The sequence below is a fragment of the Excalfactoria chinensis genome, chromosome Z (assembly GCF_039878825.1).
Source record: "Excalfactoria chinensis isolate bCotChi1 chromosome Z, bCotChi1.hap2, whole genome shotgun sequence".
NCBI classification, from domain to species: domain Eukaryota; kingdom Metazoa; phylum Chordata; class Aves; order Galliformes; family Phasianidae; genus Excalfactoria; species Excalfactoria chinensis.
This window is the reverse complement of record NC_092857.1, coordinates 7,405,727-7,428,840: the sequence shown is the minus strand read 5'-3', so window position 1 is coordinate 7,428,840 and position 23,114 is coordinate 7,405,727. Positions and strand designations below refer to the sequence as shown.

At 43.9% G+C, this 23,114-nt stretch overlaps 1 protein-coding gene and 1 pseudogene across 4 annotated transcripts in view; one reads left to right on the top strand and one right to left on the bottom strand.

Annotated features, from left to right (window-relative positions):
• Nucleotides 1-3,899: 3,899 nt before the first annotated feature.
• UBAP1 (ubiquitin associated protein 1) overlaps nucleotides 3,900-23,114 on the bottom strand; it is a 32,376-nt gene continuing 13,161 nt past the window's right edge. For all 4 annotated transcript variants that reach the window (XM_072359523.1, XM_072359521.1, XM_072359520.1 and 1 more), the window contains 7 exons: nucleotides 22,067-22,107; nucleotides 17,451-17,575; nucleotides 14,701-15,621; nucleotides 11,661-11,693; nucleotides 11,061-11,258; nucleotides 9,589-9,690; nucleotides 3,900-8,080 (listed from right to left, as the gene is read on the bottom strand). In XM_072359523.1, the coding sequence (XP_072215624.1) occupies nucleotides 7,940-8,080; nucleotides 9,589-9,690; nucleotides 11,061-11,258; nucleotides 11,661-11,693; nucleotides 14,701-15,621; nucleotides 17,451-17,575; nucleotides 22,067-22,100 (1,554 nt within the window). In that variant the 5' untranslated portion in view covers nucleotides 22,101-22,107 and the 3' untranslated portion in view covers nucleotides 3,900-7,939. The remainder of the gene's footprint in view (nucleotides 8,081-9,588; nucleotides 9,691-11,060; nucleotides 11,259-11,660; nucleotides 11,694-14,700; nucleotides 15,622-17,450; nucleotides 17,576-22,066; nucleotides 22,108-23,114) is intronic.
• Nucleotides 3,912-6,548, top strand: LOC140264052 (E3 SUMO-protein ligase PIAS2-like; annotated as a pseudogene).

Genomic DNA, 23,114 nt, shown 5'->3' with positions numbered 1-23,114 from the left:
GATGTACTGGCCCTTTCAGAAGAAGGATGACTGTGTGAGCATTTGTTCTTTGCTTGGGTCTAACGCTCCAGAACTTCTAGAAGTCACTTAGGTGAGAAGTAACAAGTGGTTGAGTAGAAGGCTTATGTACATGGGGCTTTATCCTGTAGGTTCTGGCATGTTACTAAGCACTTGGATTTCACGCTGGTGCTAACAGTAAGGATCCAGAAGATTCTGCATGCTGTCTGATCTCTGCATGGCTGGGCTGGCAGTTAATTTTCATATCAGAATAGAGTCCAGTGACAGATGTGGGACTTAAGAGGCTAACAGTGCTATTGTCACATGAAGCTGATGTTTGAGTCAAGAACTGCCAAACAAACAGTTGGAGCCCTGCAGGATCCCTGCTGCTGTGTGTGTGCATCATGGCTGAATCACACGAGCCCTCTTGCTGAAGCCACAAGTGACCTTGAAACATGCTTAGCGTAAACAATAATGTGCAGGTGCTCACACTCCAAGATTTGGGCTGTCACAGCATAATCAGCCACCTCAGTGTTTCCTCAGTTATGCCTGTAGTAGCTCAAAGTATGTTTGGTAGCATAAACGCCAGTGGTTAGGGAGGCTGCTGTCTGACCTGCTGTAAATGTTGCTGCCTGTTTCTGCAGCTACCCAGAGGAGCCTGGAATTTGCAGAGCAGCAGTTACAGCAATAGCAGTTACACAGTTATCTGGATTGCTTGTTTGGTGCAAGCATTCTGAGGAACATCACACAGCACTGGGGAACAGAAGTGCAAGGGAAGGAGTGATCAATGTAATAGAGGAAGGAGGTCCTACATTAGTGCCCTGATCTTCTGGGATCAGGGTATATGCCTGGATTAGTCTCCATCTGGCAATTGAGAATGGATTCCCCTGTGCAGCAGGAGGGAGGCTCTGCTCTCCCTGCAGGGCCCGTGTTGATGACCTTCAGGATGGTTCCAGTACCCAGGTCACCACTACCAGCCTGTCGCACTGAAGTGAGGTCTCCCAGTCCCATTTTAAGAAGCCTGCCTTCCTCAGAGAACTGAGGCATTCAGGAGCAATATTGTTCAGTCTCAGTGTCTCAGAGACAGGGCTGGCTTTCCCATACTTAAGGTGAGGAGAACACATGGCAGCTAGGCAGTGCTTGCGCCTTCTGGAAGTAAAAATAGATGCAAGCAATTACAGTAGTTCCCACCACCCTTGTCCTGCCACCAACACAGTGCTACTGGGTGGGAAGAGGGAAAACTTTCCCTCTGTGTACTTTGACCCCTGGGACATGAGGACCAGCTGAGTGTACTTTAACCCAGCAGGGAGCTGCTTTTCAAAGACCAGCTCAGCAGAAACACGTTCAGCCTCTTTGCTGACGGTTGGACATCCACAATGCAGCACACCAGCAAGAGCCATTCACACAACACCACAGTGCCACATCCTACCCTCAGTATTTTCAGAGGTGGTTGTAACAAGATGATGAGTGGGAAACATTTCCACAAGCAAAGGAAAATCGGCATTTTCTCCATTATCAAAATGGAGGAGCCACCTGCGTGGCTGGTCTACCCTGCAAAACAAGCAAGTCTGGCAAATCTGAGCAGCAGTGCAAATCCTCAGAGCAGGAACTACTTGTTCCCCATAGAAACAGCCAGGAGAGCTAATATATATAACCCCTGAGATTGATAGTTATATTGAACCAGGAACATTCTGTTCAGTTTATATTCCCTCCTGCTGGACATGAGACTCTACTCAAATTAAAAGCTAAAAAACAAACAGCCCTAACTGCAAACATTCACTTTTCTTCAGCAATAACAGGGCTGCTGCCATGCCTGAAGGGCTGCACACCATGAGACACCAAAGCCAAGCTCACGGTTTGCAAAAGGAGCTACCAAAACTGTTACAGGAAACGGTGCCGTTCCTCTCTCCACCCTTAGGGTTATTACCTGGATGCTGCTTTAACCCATGTGAGTGTGCTGCCAGGGTCAGTGCTGCCCCCCCAGCTGTTTGATGCTGCACTGACTCCTGATATGAATGGTTTTCATTGCAGCTTGAAGAATGTATGTGATTTTTCTTACAGCAGGCTGTGTGGTTTTTGATTTTGAGAGCCTGGCCCCATAGAATCAAATAAAATCAAAGCGGAATCACTTTTGTATGCATGTGTAAGAAAGACTATTAATGCTCATGGCAGATGCTCGATATTTTATTTGAATAATTTACATCATTTAAAATAAAATTCAGTTTACTACAGAACTGGTAAAACTTCTAAAGTAGACGTGATCCAAATGACTGTAAAAATGTTTGATTGTAAAAGGTCATCTCGGCAGAGGCGAGCTGCCTGCCCAGCTGGCAGAGGGCAAGGAGAGCTGCCCAGCCAGGTGTCACACGAAAACCCACATCAGCACCAGGAACCAACTCGCCCGCTCCAGCACAAGGACAACTCGCAGGCACAGGGTCAGCTCCAGCAGTGCCAGCAGGCAGCAGAGGGGCTCTGGCTCCAAGCATGAGCTGCAGTTTGGACTTAGCCTGCACGCTTCTCATTGTGACACACAGATGTCGGTATTCAGCAGCAGCTACCACAAAAGGCAGAACAACCTCTGACAAAGTTACAATGCTGAATGCCATATACCAGGCGTGTGAATCAACCTGCTGATCTCAGAGACCCAGCCTCACAACCCAACACTTCCAGACTGAGCTTTGTTCGTAACAGTACCAGAGTTAACTACTGGCGCACGGTGCACAAGACATCCAAATCTCATTGCATTATGTCATTTCCTTAGAGGCACCTTCCCCCTACCACGCTTGGTTAATCCCCAGCACTCCGTGGCTTCATCCCCTATCGGCCACCCCAGGAGCAAACTTCCAGCCTCAGCCACCCCATGATGCAACATACAGAACTCACTACAGATGCAAGAGCAACACTGCAGCGAAAACACCCGTAGGTATTTCTCTGGGATAACAAGACTTTGTAAGTACAAGGGCTCTGTATCATTTTCCATCTTTCAGTACTACAGACTGATATCTCCATTCTCACTTTTAAAAACAAGGTGCTGGGCACCTTCTTTATCTGAACCTGCAGGGGCAGCCCCAAACTAGAAATTAATTGTTGTCCCTTCGGGCTGGAATGCCCTTCTTACACAAGTTTTGATCTCAGTCCCATCGCTGGAAGCTGGCGAGGTGAGGCTCCGTGTTACAGCATACAGCGCATTGGAAGCCGGCCCTGGTCCTGCTCACTGTCTATCCCCAGATCTCCTAGGTGCTTGCCAGCTACATTTCAACATCATTCTATTTCAAATAAAAGTAATTAATATCGTGCACTTCATAGGAGAATCCCAGGAGCTAACACTGACCCAGACGAGATGATTTGGATGTATTTTAATAAAACAATGGAAACCAATGCAATCCCCTTCAGAGTCCTGATGAACTAAAAAACTTACTACTGAAAAATGTGAATTGAGGTAAGGAGCTGGGCTGCCTTCCCCTCCCAGAGTCCAATGCTCCCAGCTCCATGTTCTAACATCAGTTTTGATCCCCAAGCTTGGTTGTTTTTTGTTTTTTTTTGGTTAGTTTTTTGTTGGTTTCTTTTTTTTTCTTCTTTTTCCTTTTTTTTTTTTTTCTTTTTTTCTTTTTTTAATAAAACAAAAATAAGCCACAGAAAGAAGAAGCACCTTCTACCTCTGCATCCACCTGTCTGGAGACCTCTGGTATCTCTGCCCAAAGCAGACCACATCCATGCATGCCTAGAGGAGAAAGCAGGACCAGGGCTTGTAGGATCCAGCAAGTTCTTCATCAGCTGAAGTCAAAGAGCATGAGAGATGGGAACCGTGGCACTGGGAGCTACGTCGGAGGGTTTTATTAGCTATGCTGATACTTTATGTATTTAGAACTCAGACAACGCACAGCGTAATCCTTGGTGCTATCGGTGCGTAGAAGATGGCAGATTGCAAGGAACTGCAGAATACGGCATAGACTTCTTACGTTTCCAAACCACAAGTGTTGATGGGCTTCATTGGGCATAATAAAACAGACCGAAATGACCTCCAGGTTGCACTTACTGAAGAGCAGCTGCAACCCAGCAGCTCAGGTGGAAATCCAGGAACTGCTGGTGCTCCCCAGGAGTTGGTGCTCGTTCCAGTCTCGTTCAGCATCTTCACCAATGAGCTGAGTGAAGGGTATGCACTCTCAGCGGGTCTGCTGATGGTACAAAGCCAGGAGTGGCTGACATGCCTGGAGGCTGTGCTGCCATTCAGTGAGACCTGGAGAAGCTGAGAGTTGAGCAGAGAGGAACTCGATGAGATTCAACAAGAGTAATTCCTGCACCTGGTGAGGAATAACCACATGCATCAGTACAGGTTGAGGCTGTCCTGCTGGAGAGGAGCTCTGTGGAGCTCGGTGTCCTGGTGGATGACAGGTGGCCATGAGCCAGCAGTGTGCCCTCGTGGCCAAAAAGGCCAATTCCAGGGTGCATTAAAGAGTGTGGCCAGCAGATTGAGGGAGTTGATCCTCCTCCTCTCTGTCAAGGTGAGGCCACACCTCTAGCATTGTGCCCAGTTAAAGACAGGGAACTACTCAGAGTCCAGTGGAGGGACACAGAGGCGGCTGTGATCCTCCTGTGTGAGGATCAGCTAAGAGACCTGGGCCTGTTCAGCCTGGAGAAGACAGAGGAGGGATCTCATCAGTGCTTATAAGTATCTGTAGGCAGGTGCCAAGTGGATGGGAGTGGGCTCTTTTTGGTGGTGCCCAGTGAGGAGGCAATGGGCCTGAATGGAAACACAGGAAGTTCCATACAAACGTGTGAAAGAACTTTCCTGCAGCGAGGGTGATGGAGCACTGGAACAGGCTGCTCAGAGAAGCTGTGTCGTCTCCTGCTCTGGTGATGTTCAAGACCTGCCTGAACACTTTCCTGCGCAATCTACTATAGGAAACCTGCAGGAGGTTCCTTCCAATCTTTATGATTCTATGAACTCTATAGGTTTAGGTACCCCTCAAACAATCAAAGGACTTTTGGATTTATCAGCTATAAAACCTGCTGTTTTTCATCTGGATAACAGTTCCTCTCCCACAGAGGCTGAGCAGGATACAGCTGGGATTCCCCCACTCCCTTCTGCTTTAGTCACACCTCAGTTTCCTTCCTTGCCTGTCACCTTCATGCTCCTGCAAGACACTGAGTCTCCCTTTGAGATGCAGCAGCCATCTCCTTCCATCCCACCCATCCATCCTGACATCCAGCTGAAAAGCCTGCCTTTGTGCTTGACGCCCTACTCAACAAGCCTACAGGTTTAGTACAGAGCAGTATTCAGAGGTTCTAAGAGAAGTTTTTTTTAACACCTCAGCAGGTCAGAAAAATCTGCATCTCCAGGGACGTTTTGCCAGTGGATAAAAGAGATTACCAAGTCCAAGTCCAGCTAAGATTATGCCAAGCAGAGACGAGCTGCCCTCAAGAAGATCATTTACTCTAACAGCTTGTGCATTAAAGTAAATAGGAAGATGGTTTCCACTGCTGGATACACTCCATCACCACCAAATGGAATTAAACAGAAGGAACCTGGAGGCCCCTTGAATGTAACATCTCATGCTAGGTTGTCATCAGCAGTGCCAAATATATTTCTATTTCCTGGGCTTTTGAAATTGGAAAGTATTACTCCATGTCTGTGTATCTCACTTGTCAGCTCATTTCAGCTATGCTTTTGCAGAGGTTAAAAGTGAAAGGTATCCAAAACCATCCTAGAGCACTAATTAAAGAAAAACTAAGTACGGATCCTGACAGTGAAACTGCCGGTCTGCAGTTACCTCTGATGTGCCCTGTGTGAAAAATGAGACTGACAGTCCCACACCAGGCTCGCACACACCTGCAATGTTTTGATGCTACTCTTCATCTTCAAATGAATGATTCTATAAGAAGCATATCTGGATCTTCTCCATCTGCAAAAAAAGGGCATCTTATGGGCTATAATACTAGATGGGCTCTTCATGGAAATCCTTGATGAATGTTTAGGGGTGGATGAGATTAAACTCCAAGATGGCTCCATGCAGCCCACAAGGCCTAAAAAAGGTGGTGTGATAACCTGGAGTCCACAGTGCACCAAAACAGAATGATCCAGTGTTGTTAGAAAGCCTTGTTCCAAGATGGTGGGCAGTGAGGAAAACAAGAAGAAGGTTGGTATCAGTGACTTGACTACTAAAAAAACCTCTTTTGATGAAGTGGAAGATCCTCCTGCCAAAATGAAGTACATCTTCTTGTTGGAAACACAAGGAAGCCCAACCAGGAGGGTTCTCATGCATCAGCTGTCGTCTGTCAAGGGTTGATATTGCTGCTATTCCTCCGCTGTTAACAGGCCATGCCATGCCATTCCATTATCCCCCAATATCCAGCATTTCCTCAGATGTGACAGGTTTGGATTTCTTTTCACTTATCCCAGAGGACTCAGAGTTTATCCTCCTGTGCTTTTACATAATCTCACATCAACAAGCAACATGCTTGGCAGCATCACCACACCAACCAGTCAGCACAAAAGCAGTACGCACATCAGCTCTTCCAGCAGGTCCTCCAGAAGGAACGAGAGGAGTTAAAACCAGCAGCAGAGGCAGTGATCCTGACACCATCCGACTGGACTGAAATAAGAGGCAGCACTGGAACTCCAGGAAAAAGTGCAGAGCTGATGCTTGTATCTCTGGAACTTCAGCTTCTCGCAGGTTACTGTGATACTCATTGAAAGGATTTGCCTTCTGGAAAACTGAGTAAATTCACTAAGGACAGAAGTGACACAAATTTTTCTTGCTTATTAAATATCTGGTGCAGGAGAAGCCCCTTCAAAACATGCTTTCTGTGCTTCCACATTTTTCTGAGGAAACGGGCATTTTGTTGTTGGATGGATTCCACAAGTGTTTACTTAAGAGTGTGACAGAGCACTGGGATGGGCTGCACAGAGAGGTGGAGTTTCCTTCTCTGGAGATTTCAAAACCCACCTGGACACTTTCCCATGCCACCTACTGTAGGGAACCTACTTAAGCAAGCAGTTGGATTCTGTCTCCAGAGGTCCCTTCCAATTCCTATCTAATGATTCCATGATTACGTGATCTCTAGTACTAGGTGCTCCTATGTGATTCTATAGCAGTGTGAAAAATGGAACTAATGCAGTGAGTATGTTTATTCTAAAGAAAGTGCTTGAAAGAAACCTCCTGCATCACACCGAGTATTATTTAAAACAAAAGATAACTGATTTCCTAGCATAGCATTTTCTTAAATATCCTACAAGCCCGGAGGATTAAGAATGCTGAGCCCCAGCTCTCTGCCTTCAGGTTCAAGAACCACCAAGAACTGTAGGTGATATTTCAAGAGAATTTATAACCACTTAGCATAGGACACTTATGTCTGGCAGAAGTGTGGGATGCACGGGTTAAAGAAGAAGCAAGAGGAACAGCTTCTCTCTTTATGCATGGTGACAATTTCCAAACCAGTGTTTCACTAAGTTACAGGCTAAACTTTCAACCAAAAAATAAAACTCAATTGCACTAAAGGTCAAATTTAACCAGATAATCTGGACTGTGACACAGTCAAGTAATTCAGTACAAGCAGACACCAAGAAAGCAGCTTCAAAGAACCAAAGTATCATATGTTTCAGGACAAATTTAGTAATCCCCTGTCCAACTCCAGTGCAACAGTGAGGAGGACCACTCCTGTCTCTGACTATATACAATTCCAGTAGCGGCTGGGCAGTCTAAACTCTCCGTGGCCAAGCTGGAAAAAGGAAACTTAGGAAAGGACACTTCAAAAATTTAATTTAAGAAAGAAAGTTGGCTCCCAGTGAAAAGAGAAATGCTGGAGTGATGCACGCAGGCGGGCTTGGTCAGTCGCTTTCCCATGTATGCAAAAAACTGGACTCCTTGCCGAGAGCGAGTCACACTGAACGTGAAGGTGGTGGGGCTGTTCCATTGCACGCCAAGAACTCAGGAATGTGCTTTCAGCTGGCTTCTGCACGAGCCATTAGATCTTCCAAAGCATTTTGTTGGTCGTTGTTATGTAATAATAAAACCTCCTTAATGTCCTTTAGTTCGAAGCCCATTTCTTTAAACTGACTCATTAGCTGGAGAAGTTCTGTGATCTGAAAGAGACAGACAATTATTTGCAAGAAAAACAGAGGATCAGCTCTCAGTCTTACTCAGACCTGGCATTTAGCACAAAGACCGTCAACAGCAACCAGTCACTCCATAGGGTCAGGTCCCACTCCCCAGGTACAGCCCATACCAGTTCAGTCTGAAGAAAAGTCTACTCCCATGACAGTCACGGAATCACAGAATGGTTTGGGCTGGAAGAGACCTCTAGGACCACCCAGTTGCAGCCCCCAGCCATGGGCAGAGACACCTCCCTGTTGCCCATTGCCCAGCCCATCCAGCCCAGCAGAGCTCTTTTCACTTTATGCTCTGGGCTTCACTTTCAATTTCTGGCATTTGCAGTTCTGAATTTCCCAGTCCTCTACAATGCAGGTACCAAAGCTTAAGTCTGTGGGAACGTGCCTCATCAGCCCAATTCAGACTCCCAGAAAGGCTGGTTCTTGTCTCCCTGCCCCCATCCAGCAACTCCCACTAATTGCGACTGCAGTTTTTTCAAGTTACTTTGACTTCACAGTGACTTTGCTATCAAATGGCTCAGCCCAGTTCTGCCCTGGATTTGGAAATCATCAGAATCCTTTTGGACACCGTGTGCTAAAGTACCAACATCAAACACAAATCCTAACTGACCCCTGAAAAACAGCGACAAGTAGCAAAACAACTCAGACTTCTATGAACATTCTGCTACGTGCACTGCCTCCACTCCAGGAGAGAAAAACACACTAAAATGGACAACCAGGAAACCAATTATTTCCAATTTGCAGAGGGTGAGGGGGCAGTGGGAGGGCTAAGCCTCTAGCAAATCTGTTTATTCTAAACGCTGTCACTTCTCTCCTCTTCACCTTGTTTCTGTTTACAAGCTCATCACTCGCGAGATATGAACATCTGTGGGGACAAAACTGCACCTCTAAAGATTTCCTGTAATAACTCAGCACACAACAGGTTGGGATACACTAAAAAGCCATCCCACTGTCCCCTGTCCTGGCTACCTACTTGTTCCTGCCTCTGTACCTTTGCTGACTCTACAGAATATGCAGCATAAACCGGGCCCACAGAACCTACAATTTCCAGCTTGTTTCAAGACAGAGACCTGACCCAATTTGCTGAGCAGCCAGGCAGATGCATTTATACAACACAGAAATTCATGGCCAGGACAAGCTGGCAGGATTTTGGAAATAATTTGCTGCTTCTTAAATTAACTGCCTCTGAACCAAGCTCCTTCCCCAGAAGAGAACACCGTATTCAAAACACTGCAACCAAAATAAACCATCTCTTTAAAACGCCTTCCAATAAAGACACATAAGTAATGGTAAATATAGCAATGAAGAACGGTGACACTTCAACACACATTATCACCACATGGATATTCTTTGGTAGTTAGTTCTGAAAACAGGTCAGCATTGCCATGAAGCTGGAATTACACCCATCGCTTTAGATGAACCATTGCTGAATTCCCTTTCATGGTGCACTGTGACCAGTGTTTGGGATAATGTGCCCCCACCTTCTCCTCCGAACACTGGTGCATCTCCAAAGCTGCTTCAACAAGAAGTGGATCAAAGCCCTTCTCGCAAAGCTGTCCGTGTGCAAACAGGTAATCCAGAACCTGAGGGAAAGAAAAACTAAGTTTACAGTGACATTCACACGTGGTTGTACTCTCTGTACACCCAGAGGAACTGAGCAGGACTATGTCCCAGGGAATAAGATAGAACTCTCCCTACTCTATACTGAGATGACCTGAAAGAGTTTGTTCAGAAATAGGAAACAAGTCCTTCTTTGTTCTCCTACTAACTTCATCTTCCATTTCCAGTCTTCTGTTCCTAATCACTGAGCAAAGGCAGGAACTTCAGATTAACTGTGCTTTTTATACTCTGCATATTTTTAGTGATACTGTAGGTTCAGCTGTCAACCTAAGTCAGTTTTTACTTTCCTCTCAATCTGAAGAGCTAATGCAACCTGAAAGCAGTCAGCTGTTTAAGAATATCCCAACATATCAAGCAAGCTGCAAATCCCAGCTCACATTCCCAGAAAGTGCGGCCACAGTTCTCAAAGCTGAGAACAGTTAAGAGGTAGGAGCAGAAAGTCAGATACATAAGAAAGAGGTATGGTAAGAATGAGAGAAAGCAGCCTGGAAATACAGTATTTAAAATGGCCCTCCAAGTGGACATTCTTCTGTTTGGCACTACAGCTTCTTACACAGCTCAGTTCACAGACAGAGGGCAAGCAAAGCAGCTCTATAAGCGGCCAAATCCTACACAGAGCAGAAGCTACAGAGACATTCCTCCACCCGAGGTAATGTTCTGCACAATGCACTGGGAGCACAGGGCCAGGCCAGCACATAAAGTCTGGCCACACTCCTCTTGCTTCAAAATGCTTCTTTGTTTGAAGCTGATCCAGGACCCAGAGCCACACTTCAACCCACTGAGCTTTATGCTCTGTGACCTGGTTTTAGAGAGCGTTTGAGGCAACACAAGGCAGGAAGCACCACAGTCAGAGCATGCAAAAAAAAAGTCGGTCAGTGCTGCCTAGGAGTGCCTGTTCTGGCTGCAGTGAGCCACAAGAGCAAATCTCCAGGGAAAGTCATCAGCAGAATAACACCTTGTGTTTAGAACAAGGGAATGTGCGTGGTTTTAATCACACTACACAAAACAACGCATAGATCCATGCTAAGCTTCCTCTGGATTGTTTTGTAGCTCCTGGGAAGACTGAGCACATGTCCTAGCCCTTACTGGACCCAAGGGCTCCTTTCCCAACCTCAGCTGTGAGGCAGCACCCACAGGTACAGCTGCCTTAGGCAGTATCTCAAACAAAAGCTTGTGTAGATACTCATTCGTTTTGGAAACCTTTTCTGAGAGGTGACAAGTTCTCTGGCAGTTCTGCAAAACCACTGTTAAAATAAAGCATTTTGCAAAGCCAAGGCTGTATCTCAGCAGAATCAGTACCTGAAGGTTCTATTTTCCCCATGCAAGCTCTTACCTGGTCTATGTTCTGCCCCTTCTTCTTCATGGCTTTCAGGACATTCTCAGGTGAATAGCCCATGCTGACAACTGTTTCTACACACTGCCTCTCGCTAGCAGAGAGAGCCTGTTGTAACTCCGGGAAAGGGACACCCGACTGCTTTGTGCAGGTCGCGCTGTTGGGCACTTTAGACACTGGGAAATTTTGGTGTGTTACCTAGAAAGGAAAACCCAGAAGCTCAGGTGACGGTCAACTTTTACATTCCCTTAGTTCCCTGTTTCTGGCTACTGCCAAAGCAGGATATCCCACAAAAAAAAGTTGGAGTTTTCCAGGGCTGCCCCTTCAGAAGCTACTCAACATTAGAATGAAACCAAGCATTGTAAACAGTTCAACTCCCACCACAGACTTTCCTCTCAAAGAGACATTTAATTACCCAGATTTCCTGCTATATAACAAAACCTTCTAATAACCAATCTTTGCAACTGCAAAGACCCATATGATACGGGCAATCCCTTTACCTTGGAGGAAGTGTAAAGATTGCTTCCCTTACCCTAAGTTTACTCATTGCCTAAGTTTCAGTAGCTTTGGATAAAGACCAAGCAGGATGTCATAACTTACCATAGGGATCTCTGTCTCCTTGTCTGCATGTACCTGTTGGACAACATACAAATAAGGTGATGAACATTACACATTGCCACTACTGGGAAAAAGGTTTCATGAAGAGACTGCCATACCAGGTATGGCAAGTATGCAGGTTAGACAAGTTATGCAGACATACTTAATTATTAAAAAACCACAGAATCACAGAATCAATTGAGTTGCAAGGGACCCTTAAAGGTCACCTGGTCCAAAACCCTTGCAATGAGCAGGGACACCTACAGCTCCAGCAAGTGCTCAGAGCCCCATCCAGCCTGAGCTTGAGTGTCTCCAGGGACAGGGCATACACTACCACCCTGAGCAGCCTGCTCCAGTGTGTCTCATCACCCTTCTATAAAATTTCTTCTTTATATCCAACCTAGATCCCCCCTCCTTTAGTTTGAAGCCATTTCCCCTTGCCCTACCAGAACAGACCCTGCCGAAGAGTCTGTCCCCTATCCTTGCAGTTCCTTTAGATCCATGCAGGCTGCTCTCAGGTCTCCCACAGCCTTCTCTTCTCCAGGCTGCACAGCCCCAGCTCTCTCAGCCTGTCCTCGCAGGGAGCTGCTCCATCCCTGACCATTTCTGTGGCCCTCCTCTGGACACACTCCAACAGGCCCACATCTCTCCTGTGATGAGCACTCCACCTGTGGATGCAGTGCTCCAGGTAAGGGGCAGGATCCCCTCCCTCACCCTGCTGGTCATGCTGCTTTGGATGCAGCCATTATAAGAATTACTTGTTTTCTCAGCACTCTAAGTATATCACATTCTAAGAAGGATGCACTCCCTCTCCAAAAGTTGTAAACTTGCTTTTTCCATCACAGCGACAACTACAAGCTCACACAGGTCTGTAACACGCTGACTCCTCTTCAGCTCTTGACGCAGTGTCTTGCTGAGTGACACTGATGGATTCTGAGGTCCCTGCCTAGAAACATCTATGTATATATATATATATATATTGCCACTGGCAAGAGAAACATACACCCCCATATCTTCTCTACTTTCAAAGCATTGCATTTTATATGTCATATACAAACAAAATGGCATACCAGTTGTACATCTTCCACCAACTGTCCTATTCCCGATGGCTAACAATACTTACCTTGGACAGCAAAACCTGGTGCTTTCTTTTAGTAAATATTAGCTGGGTTGAAAAGAAGCTAACTGCTTACTTCAGCTCTGAGATAGTTTCTATAACCAGCATCTCCCACACCTATTTCTAAAAGCCCTAATGACTGTCTACTTCTTGGTTTTATTTGTCCCATTCCAACAGCCCTGAGCTAGGCAGAAACTTGGGGGAGACTGCAAGAAACCACCTCATGGGACTATTTCACGTCACTCATTGCAAACGTGAGATGTTAAATGATAACTGAATATCTGGCAGCAGCAAAGTAAGCAATAAAGAACAGGTCCACTTTGTGATGTGCCAGCCAGGCAGCACAGAAATGACACATCTTCAGTACTACATCCAGATGTCCAGCCCGTAAACTGTTGACACCAGCTCAGAGAAGCCACCCATGTCCTGTCCTCATCAACCTCCACATTAGCCTGGGATCCGACCTGTGCCATGGCTGCACAACTGCTCCATTTCTGCAGAACCAGCCTGCCAAGGAGCACAAACAACAGCTTCATTCTGACTTTAGTCTCTCTCCTTCCCATACTCTGGAGATTTTTGTTTACTTCTGTTTCTTGCAACTCAGGTAATTTTCCATCAACTGAAACCTTAATAAGGAAATATAAAACAAATATATTCACAGCCTTCAAACTCAAATAGAACTAGTTCTGTCAGCACACCTATTTCTTGGCTTGTTACTTCCAAACACAAAGTTTCAAATTCTGATCTATATTCTGATCTATATTCCTTCTCCTAATAAGTCTTTGGACTTGTTTCACATTTTGTTTCTTCTCTTAAGAGTATTCTGGACAATACATCACTGCTCTCAATCACGATTCATTCTAGCATAAAGATTAAAACACCTGCAGTGAGAGTCTGGCTATTTTAAGGCCCATCTATCCAGTTATAAGTGCTCTTTCTCAATAATCCCTAGAGGCTCCCCATGCTTCAAAGGTTCAGCTCTGAGCTACATACAATGATGCAACCTCCTCCAAAAACTTGATTTGTAGTGGTAAGCATTTGCTCAGTACACTTCTAGTTCTGCCAAAGCCCAATGCATTATGCTTGCTCTTGTGATCAATAAACACGTCTTCTGCTGTGCTCCGAAGAACACGTGAATTGCCAGAACAGTGTATTTCTCAATAATGCATTAACCTAAGCCAGAAAAAGAGATGAAAGAACAAAGAGACTGAAACACTGACACTTGCTGTAGAGCATATTGTGTTAGGATAAAAAAATACCCTACAGCATGCCAGGACTTCAGAACCACTGATGCACTGCTTATCAGACAGAATTCCAATTTCTCAGATTGTTTTAGGGCCAGCTAAAGGACCTGACTACATACTTTCCATTAGACTTCATGGGCATTGTCCAGATCTTAGGAAAACACAGTCCATGAGTTTACTCAAATCAAAACTTCTACTCAGTGATATAACAGCTGAACTTCAGCATCTCCAAACTTGCTACAAGCTGGAGGCAATGAAGTTTCATACTCCTGTCTCAGCTGTACAGCAGTTGACAACTGTAAATCTGTGATCTTTCATATCCAAAAAGCAATACTTTCACCCTCACAGGTAACAAACCAGGCAACTGTAAACAACAGGAGCAGAAAAGCTGACACAAAGTCATCAGAATTGGTTTCAAAATACCAGATTTTTGTCAGGAGGAAATGGGGTGAAGAAATCTATGTGTAACAGTCTGAGGTTCATACTGTCAACACAAGGACTTTTTGAACTGAAGAACTTCCCACATTAACAAAGAACTACTATACATGATCTGTCCTACCTACACACCACTCACATTAAAAGAAGCTTAAAAACTAAGCTGCTAGTTGTTTTTAGAATCAATGTTTGCCTTCACACCTCTGCACCACCCCCATACACACAATTTTAATCCACTGTATTTTACCGTGGCCACTGTGCTTTGTTCTTCTGTACACAGCGTTGACAAAGCCAGGGATGGCAGTCTGGATGAAGAGGATAATGTTGATGTCTCCATTCCACTGTCCTCGTTCACAGCAGAAAGATCAACCATATGGTGTCCATTCAGTTCGCTAGCTTTATTCTGAGCACAGGCCTGCAAGGAGCTGAGAAAAGTGCCATTGCGGAGACAACTCGTGCTGTGAAAAGTGCTCATGAGCTTTGATGACTTTTGATCACCCTCATCAGAGTCGAGTTTAGGAAAGGACAGGGATTTGATATTGCTCACTGAAGTGATAGGGGACAGGGACACTTTGGAAGACAAGGACATCTTTTCACAGTTTCCCAGTTGTGGTAAAGTAATAAAGCCATTGGGTTTGTGAAGGGGCTTCAGGTCCAACGTGGCCCTTTCTATGGATGCCAAAACTTCCTGATCCTGTAACACAGACTCAGACCTTCCTTTGGGCAAGCTGTTGTCTAACAGCTGGGCAACAACTGGCCCGGTAGTACCAACATGAATTTCAAGAATGTTTTTTAATTCCTCCTTATCATCGATAGTTTTTAATTCCAGTTTGTCAAATGGGTCTTCTTCACATTCAAAATCAGCTGGGTTGAAATCTGCTTTCGGATGAGGCGGACTAAGAACTTTTTGCTTCACAGCACTACTGTTGGCTGGAGTAGGAGTAAGAATACTATTGTGCTGCAGACTAGCAAGTATGGGGTTAATAGGTGGAGGCATGGCCTCGGGGCAAGGTCCCTCTGAGAACCCCATTCTGTTGTTGTCCTCTGGAGCCATTTTTGAGTTTGCTACTGCTTCTTCAGCCTTGCGTTCAGCTTCTTTCTGGGCAGCTTGAATTTTTTTGATATCTTCAGCCCACTCAATTGTTTTCTTTTCCAGGGAGAAGTCATACTGAGAGGAAAGGAGATGGGAAAAAAATGAACGTAACTGTAAGAATCACAGTCAGTACTTTAACAACAGCTAAAGTAACAGAGCAAGAGCTACATGAATTAACATAGACAGTCATCATTTTTTTCTCCAGCGTCTCTTGTAACTTACAGACTGGAAGAACTAGGAAACAACAGAAATAGTTAATTTTGCATCTAGCAACAAGGTCTGCTACACTCTGGATTAGAATCCCATATTTTGCCTTCTTCCTGTGTTTAGTTTTCTGTTAGAACTACTGATGATCATGAAATCTCTCATCCTCTTGGGAAGAAGAGGAAATGCAGTTATTGGTAGTCTAATGCATTAGTCACACTGATGTCACACCACACACTACTGAACTACATTCAAGACCACTACAGAGTATTTTTTGTATCCAAAGACCAGTACAGAATTAACCAGTTCACCCTAAAAGATTACTAGAGAATCTGATACCAGTTTTATACCCACTGGCTGAAGAAGTATTGATATTCCCACACCAGTGCCAGTGGCTCACCAACAAGAGTAGTATACTGGCCACCCTGGTGAGATACCTACCTGCAGCAGCAGTTTTTGCCACTGTTACTGGCATGGCTGGATCATGTAAGCTTTCCTCATTTAATACCAGCTTTTACAGGGATGGGTTAGCATATAGAGACACTTATATAAGCTACTGCTATTAACTGCACAAGCCACTGTGGCAGCCTAACAGCGTACAAAGTTCTAAACAGACTAAACGTATTTACAGCTTTAATGTCTTACTTAAACCAAACATCCTTAGCACCCTCCAATCAATGAGGGAACATTCAGAGAACAAAGCCTATGAGCTATGTGCAGGGTGTACCCTGCCTGTGACTCACAAAAATTACAATCTGCTTACCAGAATGATGTCACATTACCAAACAGGACTGCTCTTGCAACAGCACCACAAAGTCCTAGCTCTAAAGAGCAATATACCAGGAAGGCTTGCTATGTCTTTGCTAGGTTTTTCTGAGACTCGCTGTGTTGCGTCACATCCTAGCCATAGGGGACTCCAATGAAATCCTGGAGATCTGTTATCTCAGCTGTATACTGAAGCCTTGCCTTCCCTTAGCACTAAGGCTTTAAAAAGCAAGACACACAATTTACCAACATAGTGATTTTGAAAAACTCACTAGCAGATGCTCCAGGTTCTATGAATTCATACTCTTTGCTTTCTGAGCAATTCAAATATATTTCCTGGACCATATACCACACATGAAGATCTTTATGTTACCAGATGTTTACACATAAGTAATGAACCTAAAAGACCTGGAAGAAGTCTGTACCAAGCTGTAACCTCTTTCCTACACAGCTGGTGTAGCATTCCTGCTCAGAACTGCCAATGAATGGGAACTGGAAATTTCTTTGTCCCATTACTATGAGAACCCATAAAACACAGCTGTAACTGTTCCCTTCAAAAAGCATTCCATTAGTATTCATAGAATGAGGACTCCAATCATTACAGTTCTTCCTCTTAAAAAATACTACTTAATTTTAGCATCAGAGTAGCGTTTAGATCTTTAACCAAGATATAAAAACATGGCTCATTTTGGAGCAGATACAAGGAAATAAATGTCATTAGGCTTTTTTAACTAATAAGCAGAATTTTTTTTTTACAAGGCTTACCATGCAAAATATTTTTTAACTTATTATACATTCCAGCATATCTTCTGCTACTACTCACATAAGATATGCCACTACAGCAAAGTCAAGTCTAATATCTGAGCATGCAGGTAGAAAGCGATTTACAGCATCGTATGTGGAGGACCCCATAAAGGCAAAAAAGCATCACTTACCTGGGCATCTCTGACAAGCTGAAAAGAATCAGGCAGGCAAAAACCAATGGGTAATCCAACCTTCGCAGGGGTTTTAAATTTGTCTCCTATCTTAAATGGGACATCATCAAGATAGCTGAAAGGTCCTAAAAATCAAAAGAAGTTTTATCAAAAACCTCACCATTTCAATTCACCCCTCACATTTCTGTATTTGGGGGCACTTCTTTCTCTGTTGCCACAGTTACATCATTCAGCTCAAAGGAAGTTGTGTCATCAGAAACACACTCAATCTGTTTTGACTTCATTGCTCCAGTTTTGTTCTTCACAAAGAACATTCTAGTTCTATATTCTTACTACTAGATCTATATTTTTACTACAACACAACAGCTGAACAGTTTCTGAAGTTAATATTTGTAGCACCTGAACTTCCTTTGTGACAAGCCTCAGCCTGCACAACCAAATTGTGATGCTCTCCTGAACATAACATTTAGTTACGCCTCTGTAGAAGGAGCCACCGCTTTTGCCACACTCACAACAGGCTTTAGGATGACCCAACTCTAGAGCAACTAGGAAAATAAAAACAGTTTTGGCATACAAGTGGAAGTAGCACCCATACAAAAGAAGTCACATGAGCAAAGTAGCTTCAAAATCAAGGAGACTGGCTTTAACAAAAACACAGAGAAGTACCTTAAGACTATTTAGTATAGTGATTCTGATTTTCCAAATGAGGCAAACTTGATTCACTACACAATTCATGATCACTCTAATGTGGCCACTGACTTATTTCCATGGTCCTCCATCTGTGCTTGATGTCTGTCACTTACACATAGTGTTTAAAAAGCTTTTTAGGACAGAAATTCTATCTTCGACCACCATATAAACCCACAAGGCAGAGTCACCAACAACTCAAACTCCCCCAAGAATCCAGAAGTTTAAAGGTTTCTTTTCCACAAGCTGCTGTGAAATGTTCCAGATTCCAAGGAGTTCCACATCACAAATTTCACTCAGTTTCTAGATTAACTTAAAGGGACCTCTTGGATCACCAGTCTTAGCTTTTGGAATTACAGGTAAGGTTTCTGTTTTGCCTAACAACAATTTGAAGTGTCCCTCTAGTAACTTTGCTCCGAACAGTATAAATCCAACCAGGCATAAGTGGCAACATCTAGGATGTTGTGCAGTGACTAACCTCTTGCTCAGTGAGTATGCCTTGCCATTTTTATCTGACCCATTTTCATACTTGGATGACAGTTTAAGTACTATTTGCGTTCATTCACTGTTGACTCATCTACAGTAACACAGCCACAAGCTCCAAGAGGACAAGCAGCCTTTGAAAACAGGAATATCCTGTTAATTTGGAGTTAAATGCTTAAGTGCTGTCATCAGGTGAGTTCTCATACTATGCACTGCACTGGCTGCTCCCAGAGTCCTGCTAGGACATGGGTGGCTCTTTCCCCAGCTCTGAAACCCTCACGCTCAATAACCGCCTGTACCACCAAAACAAGAAAAGGACCCCACGCACAATGTGTCACTACCTTCACTGACCCTTACTGAGAACCACACATTCAACCACACACTGAGGCACACCTCAATGGCCACTAACACCGTGACATCCAAGCAATACCTGAGCTGACTATCTGAGAAGCTGGATATGACACAGAGTGATTATGCAGGAGGAAATGTTGCAGCCTTTGAACTATAGCTGTAAATTATGGCTGACTCAGAGACAGCCACATCTCCAAACCACTGAGTGCCCAGCTTGGCTGCTAACATGCCCCAGTTAGTCCCACCAGCACTAGTTCTACTCTAGCAGAGGTTACTCCAGCATGCAACTGAAGCAGGATTACCTCTTTGCACTACTCCCACAGCCCCAGTTTACGCTGTATGCAAATAAGGAGTCTCACTAGAGGCATTAACACAGTAGGTGGTAGACACCTCCCCTTACACGGCATTCTTGTTTGCCTGAAATAGACACTAGTCACTGCAGTGTTTACACAGCAACTTCGTTTGTTTTAGCACAGTAGAAAAAAAAAAGTAAAAACACAGACTAGATTATCTGAACTGACAACTGTTATTTTAACCTCAGCAGCTAGGCTAAGGGGAAAACTTTCCAGTTTCTTCCCATTGTGGTAGCACTAATACACTGATATACTCTTGTCTTGAACACTACAGGGGTATCAAACAACAGACACACAAACTGTTCTAGACATTCTGACAATGAAGAGTTCATAATGCCAAAAAAGTCCGCCTGAAGTGAAGCGCTGAAGCACACAGTGCTCAGTTTGTTCCAACAGTCAGAACAGCACTAGTCCAGCTAACTTAAAAAGTGAGCAGAAAGCGAAGAATCCTTTTCTTTCCAAACAGATGACCACACTGCCTCAACACTCTGATGGGTAAGGACACAAACAGCAAATTCAAGACAATAAGCAAAACCTACATATACAAACAAGCCATTGTTTCAATGGTTTAAGCAAAGCCACTAAAGGTTTTCTAACTGTTGTTTTTTAAGTCTGTTAGCCCCTTCGTCCCCTTTAAGGGCTTTATGACTACTGAGGGGAGGGCTCTGTGAGAACAGCCCTGGTAGCTGCTTGCCTGCTCTCTGATGCCACATGCTACACAACACTCCTGGACCAAGGAACTACTGCTGTGAGAAAAAGACTTCTGTCCACTCCAGTGTGATGCAGACACGGCTGGCTGACTCATAGAAGCATAAAGAGAACAGTTCAGATAAAGTGCAGTTACCAGTAATGAACTGGAAACTGTTCTGAAACCAGCTTAAGTTTTAGTGGTCACACAAACTGAGGTTATGTGATTTTCAGAAACTGGATTTAAAAGCTCTTAGACTGTACAGCATCAGTGACAATACAGCAGCAACATTAACTTGTTATTGCACTTAATATAACCTGTCCTTTTGCATATCAGATGAGAGCTGTACTTTTGGATGCCACTTTTTACTAGAAAGTAAGCTTGAACTTTCAGTTATCCAAATGACAAGACAGAACATGAAGTTACATGTTAAGCAAAGTAATAAACTGAACTTCAAGAGAAAAGAAAAAAGCACTCTGTTGTCTCCAGACGGATCCCATCTGCAGACAGTTCTGAGAAGCCTGCTCTAGGTGGCCCTGCTTGAGCAAGAGGTCTGGAAAAGATGATCTCCAGAGCTCCCTGCAAACCTCAGCTATTCTGTGATTCAACATCCTGAATTCCACCTCTAACTCTCAATACACAGCCAAACAAAAAGTACAGGAGATCCATCAGCTCAGCTGACCAACTTGAGCTTGTCACAGGAGCTGAGCTGAAGGCAGATGAGGAGATCAGACTGCAGCTGCTGGACTAGACAGATGCTCTACACCAAGTCAAAATTCAAAAAAAGTGGGATTGATCCTTCCCAACTACAGAAAAGACTGAAAAAATTGCCTTGCTCATTTTCCAAGCCATAAGCCAAGAAATCAGCTTCACTATTTAATACTGCAACAGAGTTAAGGATATCATTAGGAACAGAGGGTACACAGGAAGGTAGTCAAGTTAAATAGCCACGTTACAGCATGACCTGTTTCAATCTTATTATTCTGAAGCCAGGGGTTCCGCCACACTGCACTGCTTTAAGAAACATTTAAGACAGGTTTATTTCCATCTCTGAGCAGGATCTCTGCTAGCCTGGCTTAGGAAGCAGACAGATTCAAAAGACAAGCAGTCCAGGGAACAGTGGCTGAAGAGTTGGCAGGTATCTAAGATTGAAGTAAACTTCCACAACAACAGAGGTAGCCATCCAAAAATTAAGTTTTGGTAGACTCCTTCTATTAATCCATAGCTGTTTAGTCTAATTAATCTAAATTAATCTAAACTTACTACGTACTTCAATTTCATGCTTCCAAGATAGAACAGTATGCTTGGGGGGAAGAGGAATGCCTGTATTTCCTAACACAAAATTTTCTTTCTATAACAATCACGTTAGAAATTTCATTTGAGCCTCCCAGTGCAGCTTTTATTTACTTCTTTTAAGGATCTACATTATATATACAAGCTGAACTTTAATTCTCCATGGAAATAAGAACCCTTTCAAATCTATACCCCATTTTCTAGAAGTAATACGTGTACAAGAAAGTAACTATTTATGACACCAAACATCTGCACGATATCACACATCTCAGATAAAAATTCCTTCTTCACTTATCTAGCTTAATAGCTTGCAGTTAGGCAAGCCCAGTTTAGGAATAAATTTGTGGCTAAGAAAAAAGCAGGCACAATGCTATATTAAAAGCTCAACTTTCAATCCAACTGTTCACTTGACTTTCATAAGAATAAACTGTAGATTAGTGACTGCTTCAGTGATCTTCGTATCAGTACCATAATTACAGTTCACCTTTGATATTGAAGGGGATTGTTGGTGAGGTATTAGTCTGCCATGAGTGGAGGGTGGGAGTAATGGAGGATAATCAGTAGCTTTAATTCTGTTTGACTACGGAACAGGCACAGCATCAGCGACAATGCAAGGGGAAAGCCAAGGCACTTCATTTACACAAAAATCTCATCAGAGGCTGAACGATTAGTCTCCGTGGCCTTTCTAAGCCAAGGCTCTTGTCAGCAGCAATACTAAGATTCATCTGATTGAAAGGACAAAGACAACAAATCCCACTCACCGTGAGAGTCGGATCCCAACTTCTTAGAAGCCATTTAGAACCTGAAAAACATTTTAAAACAGCTTTAGCAAATTTATACATACTGTGTTGCATAATCCTATGCAGTTCTATACTCTTATCTCTGGATTACAGGATACGCCGCTAACACTTGCTACGTTTATCCTATTGCCAAGATAGTCAAACTTATTTTAAAATGTCAATAATTAAGACAGTAATTTAGCCCAGGGTCTGACGATCAAAGTGGCAAAAAATAAAAATTAAAAAAAAAAAATATTAAAAAGCAAGAAGAGACAGCCAGATTAATTAGGAAGGCAGAGTTCTAGGCCACAGTACTCAGAAGTTGCTCCTTCCCAGACCCAGTGAGCAAGCACAACCTGCCACCCCTGCGGGACTATTAAGAATAGCTTTTCCTACTGGAAATACCACACTGATCCTCTTCGGTTTAATCCCTGTTGCTCTAAAAAGGGATACTGTGGCATTCGGTACACAGAGCCAGTCAGCCAACATGGCGCCTGCCTGGACACAGTGAGTGAAACAGATAACCGTACATGACTGGTACACAGTAAGTGGCAGGAAGATAAACTTTCCAAACATGCACAAGGAAGCAATGGTAACATTTTCCATCCGGTGCCCACAGAATCTTATTAAAAACTGTTTTGAGAAGTTAATGCAAATACTCCATGATTAAGATGTTAAAGGAGTGTTTGGGCAGCATGTAACACAAAGCAGTCTGACCTTAAGAAAGGGGCTGTTTTGGACTAGAATTGAGCTGCAAAATACTTGCTGATCAGTCAGCTAAGGCCCTGCTCCAGAATGCTTGTGGTGTGCTCAATAACATCTGCTAACAAAAGATCTGCTTCTTTTGCTGTACTACAAGTGTATCACAAGATCTTTCTTAAAACACCACAGCATAATTCCCTGAATAGCTCATTCTAAGTCCTCCTTTGATGCTGCTATATATGACATAGGATCAGAGCTGCACTGTTTGTGAAGTCCTCCAGCTAACAAACTGCAGCACCCAACAGGCACTCTTCACAAAGACGGAATT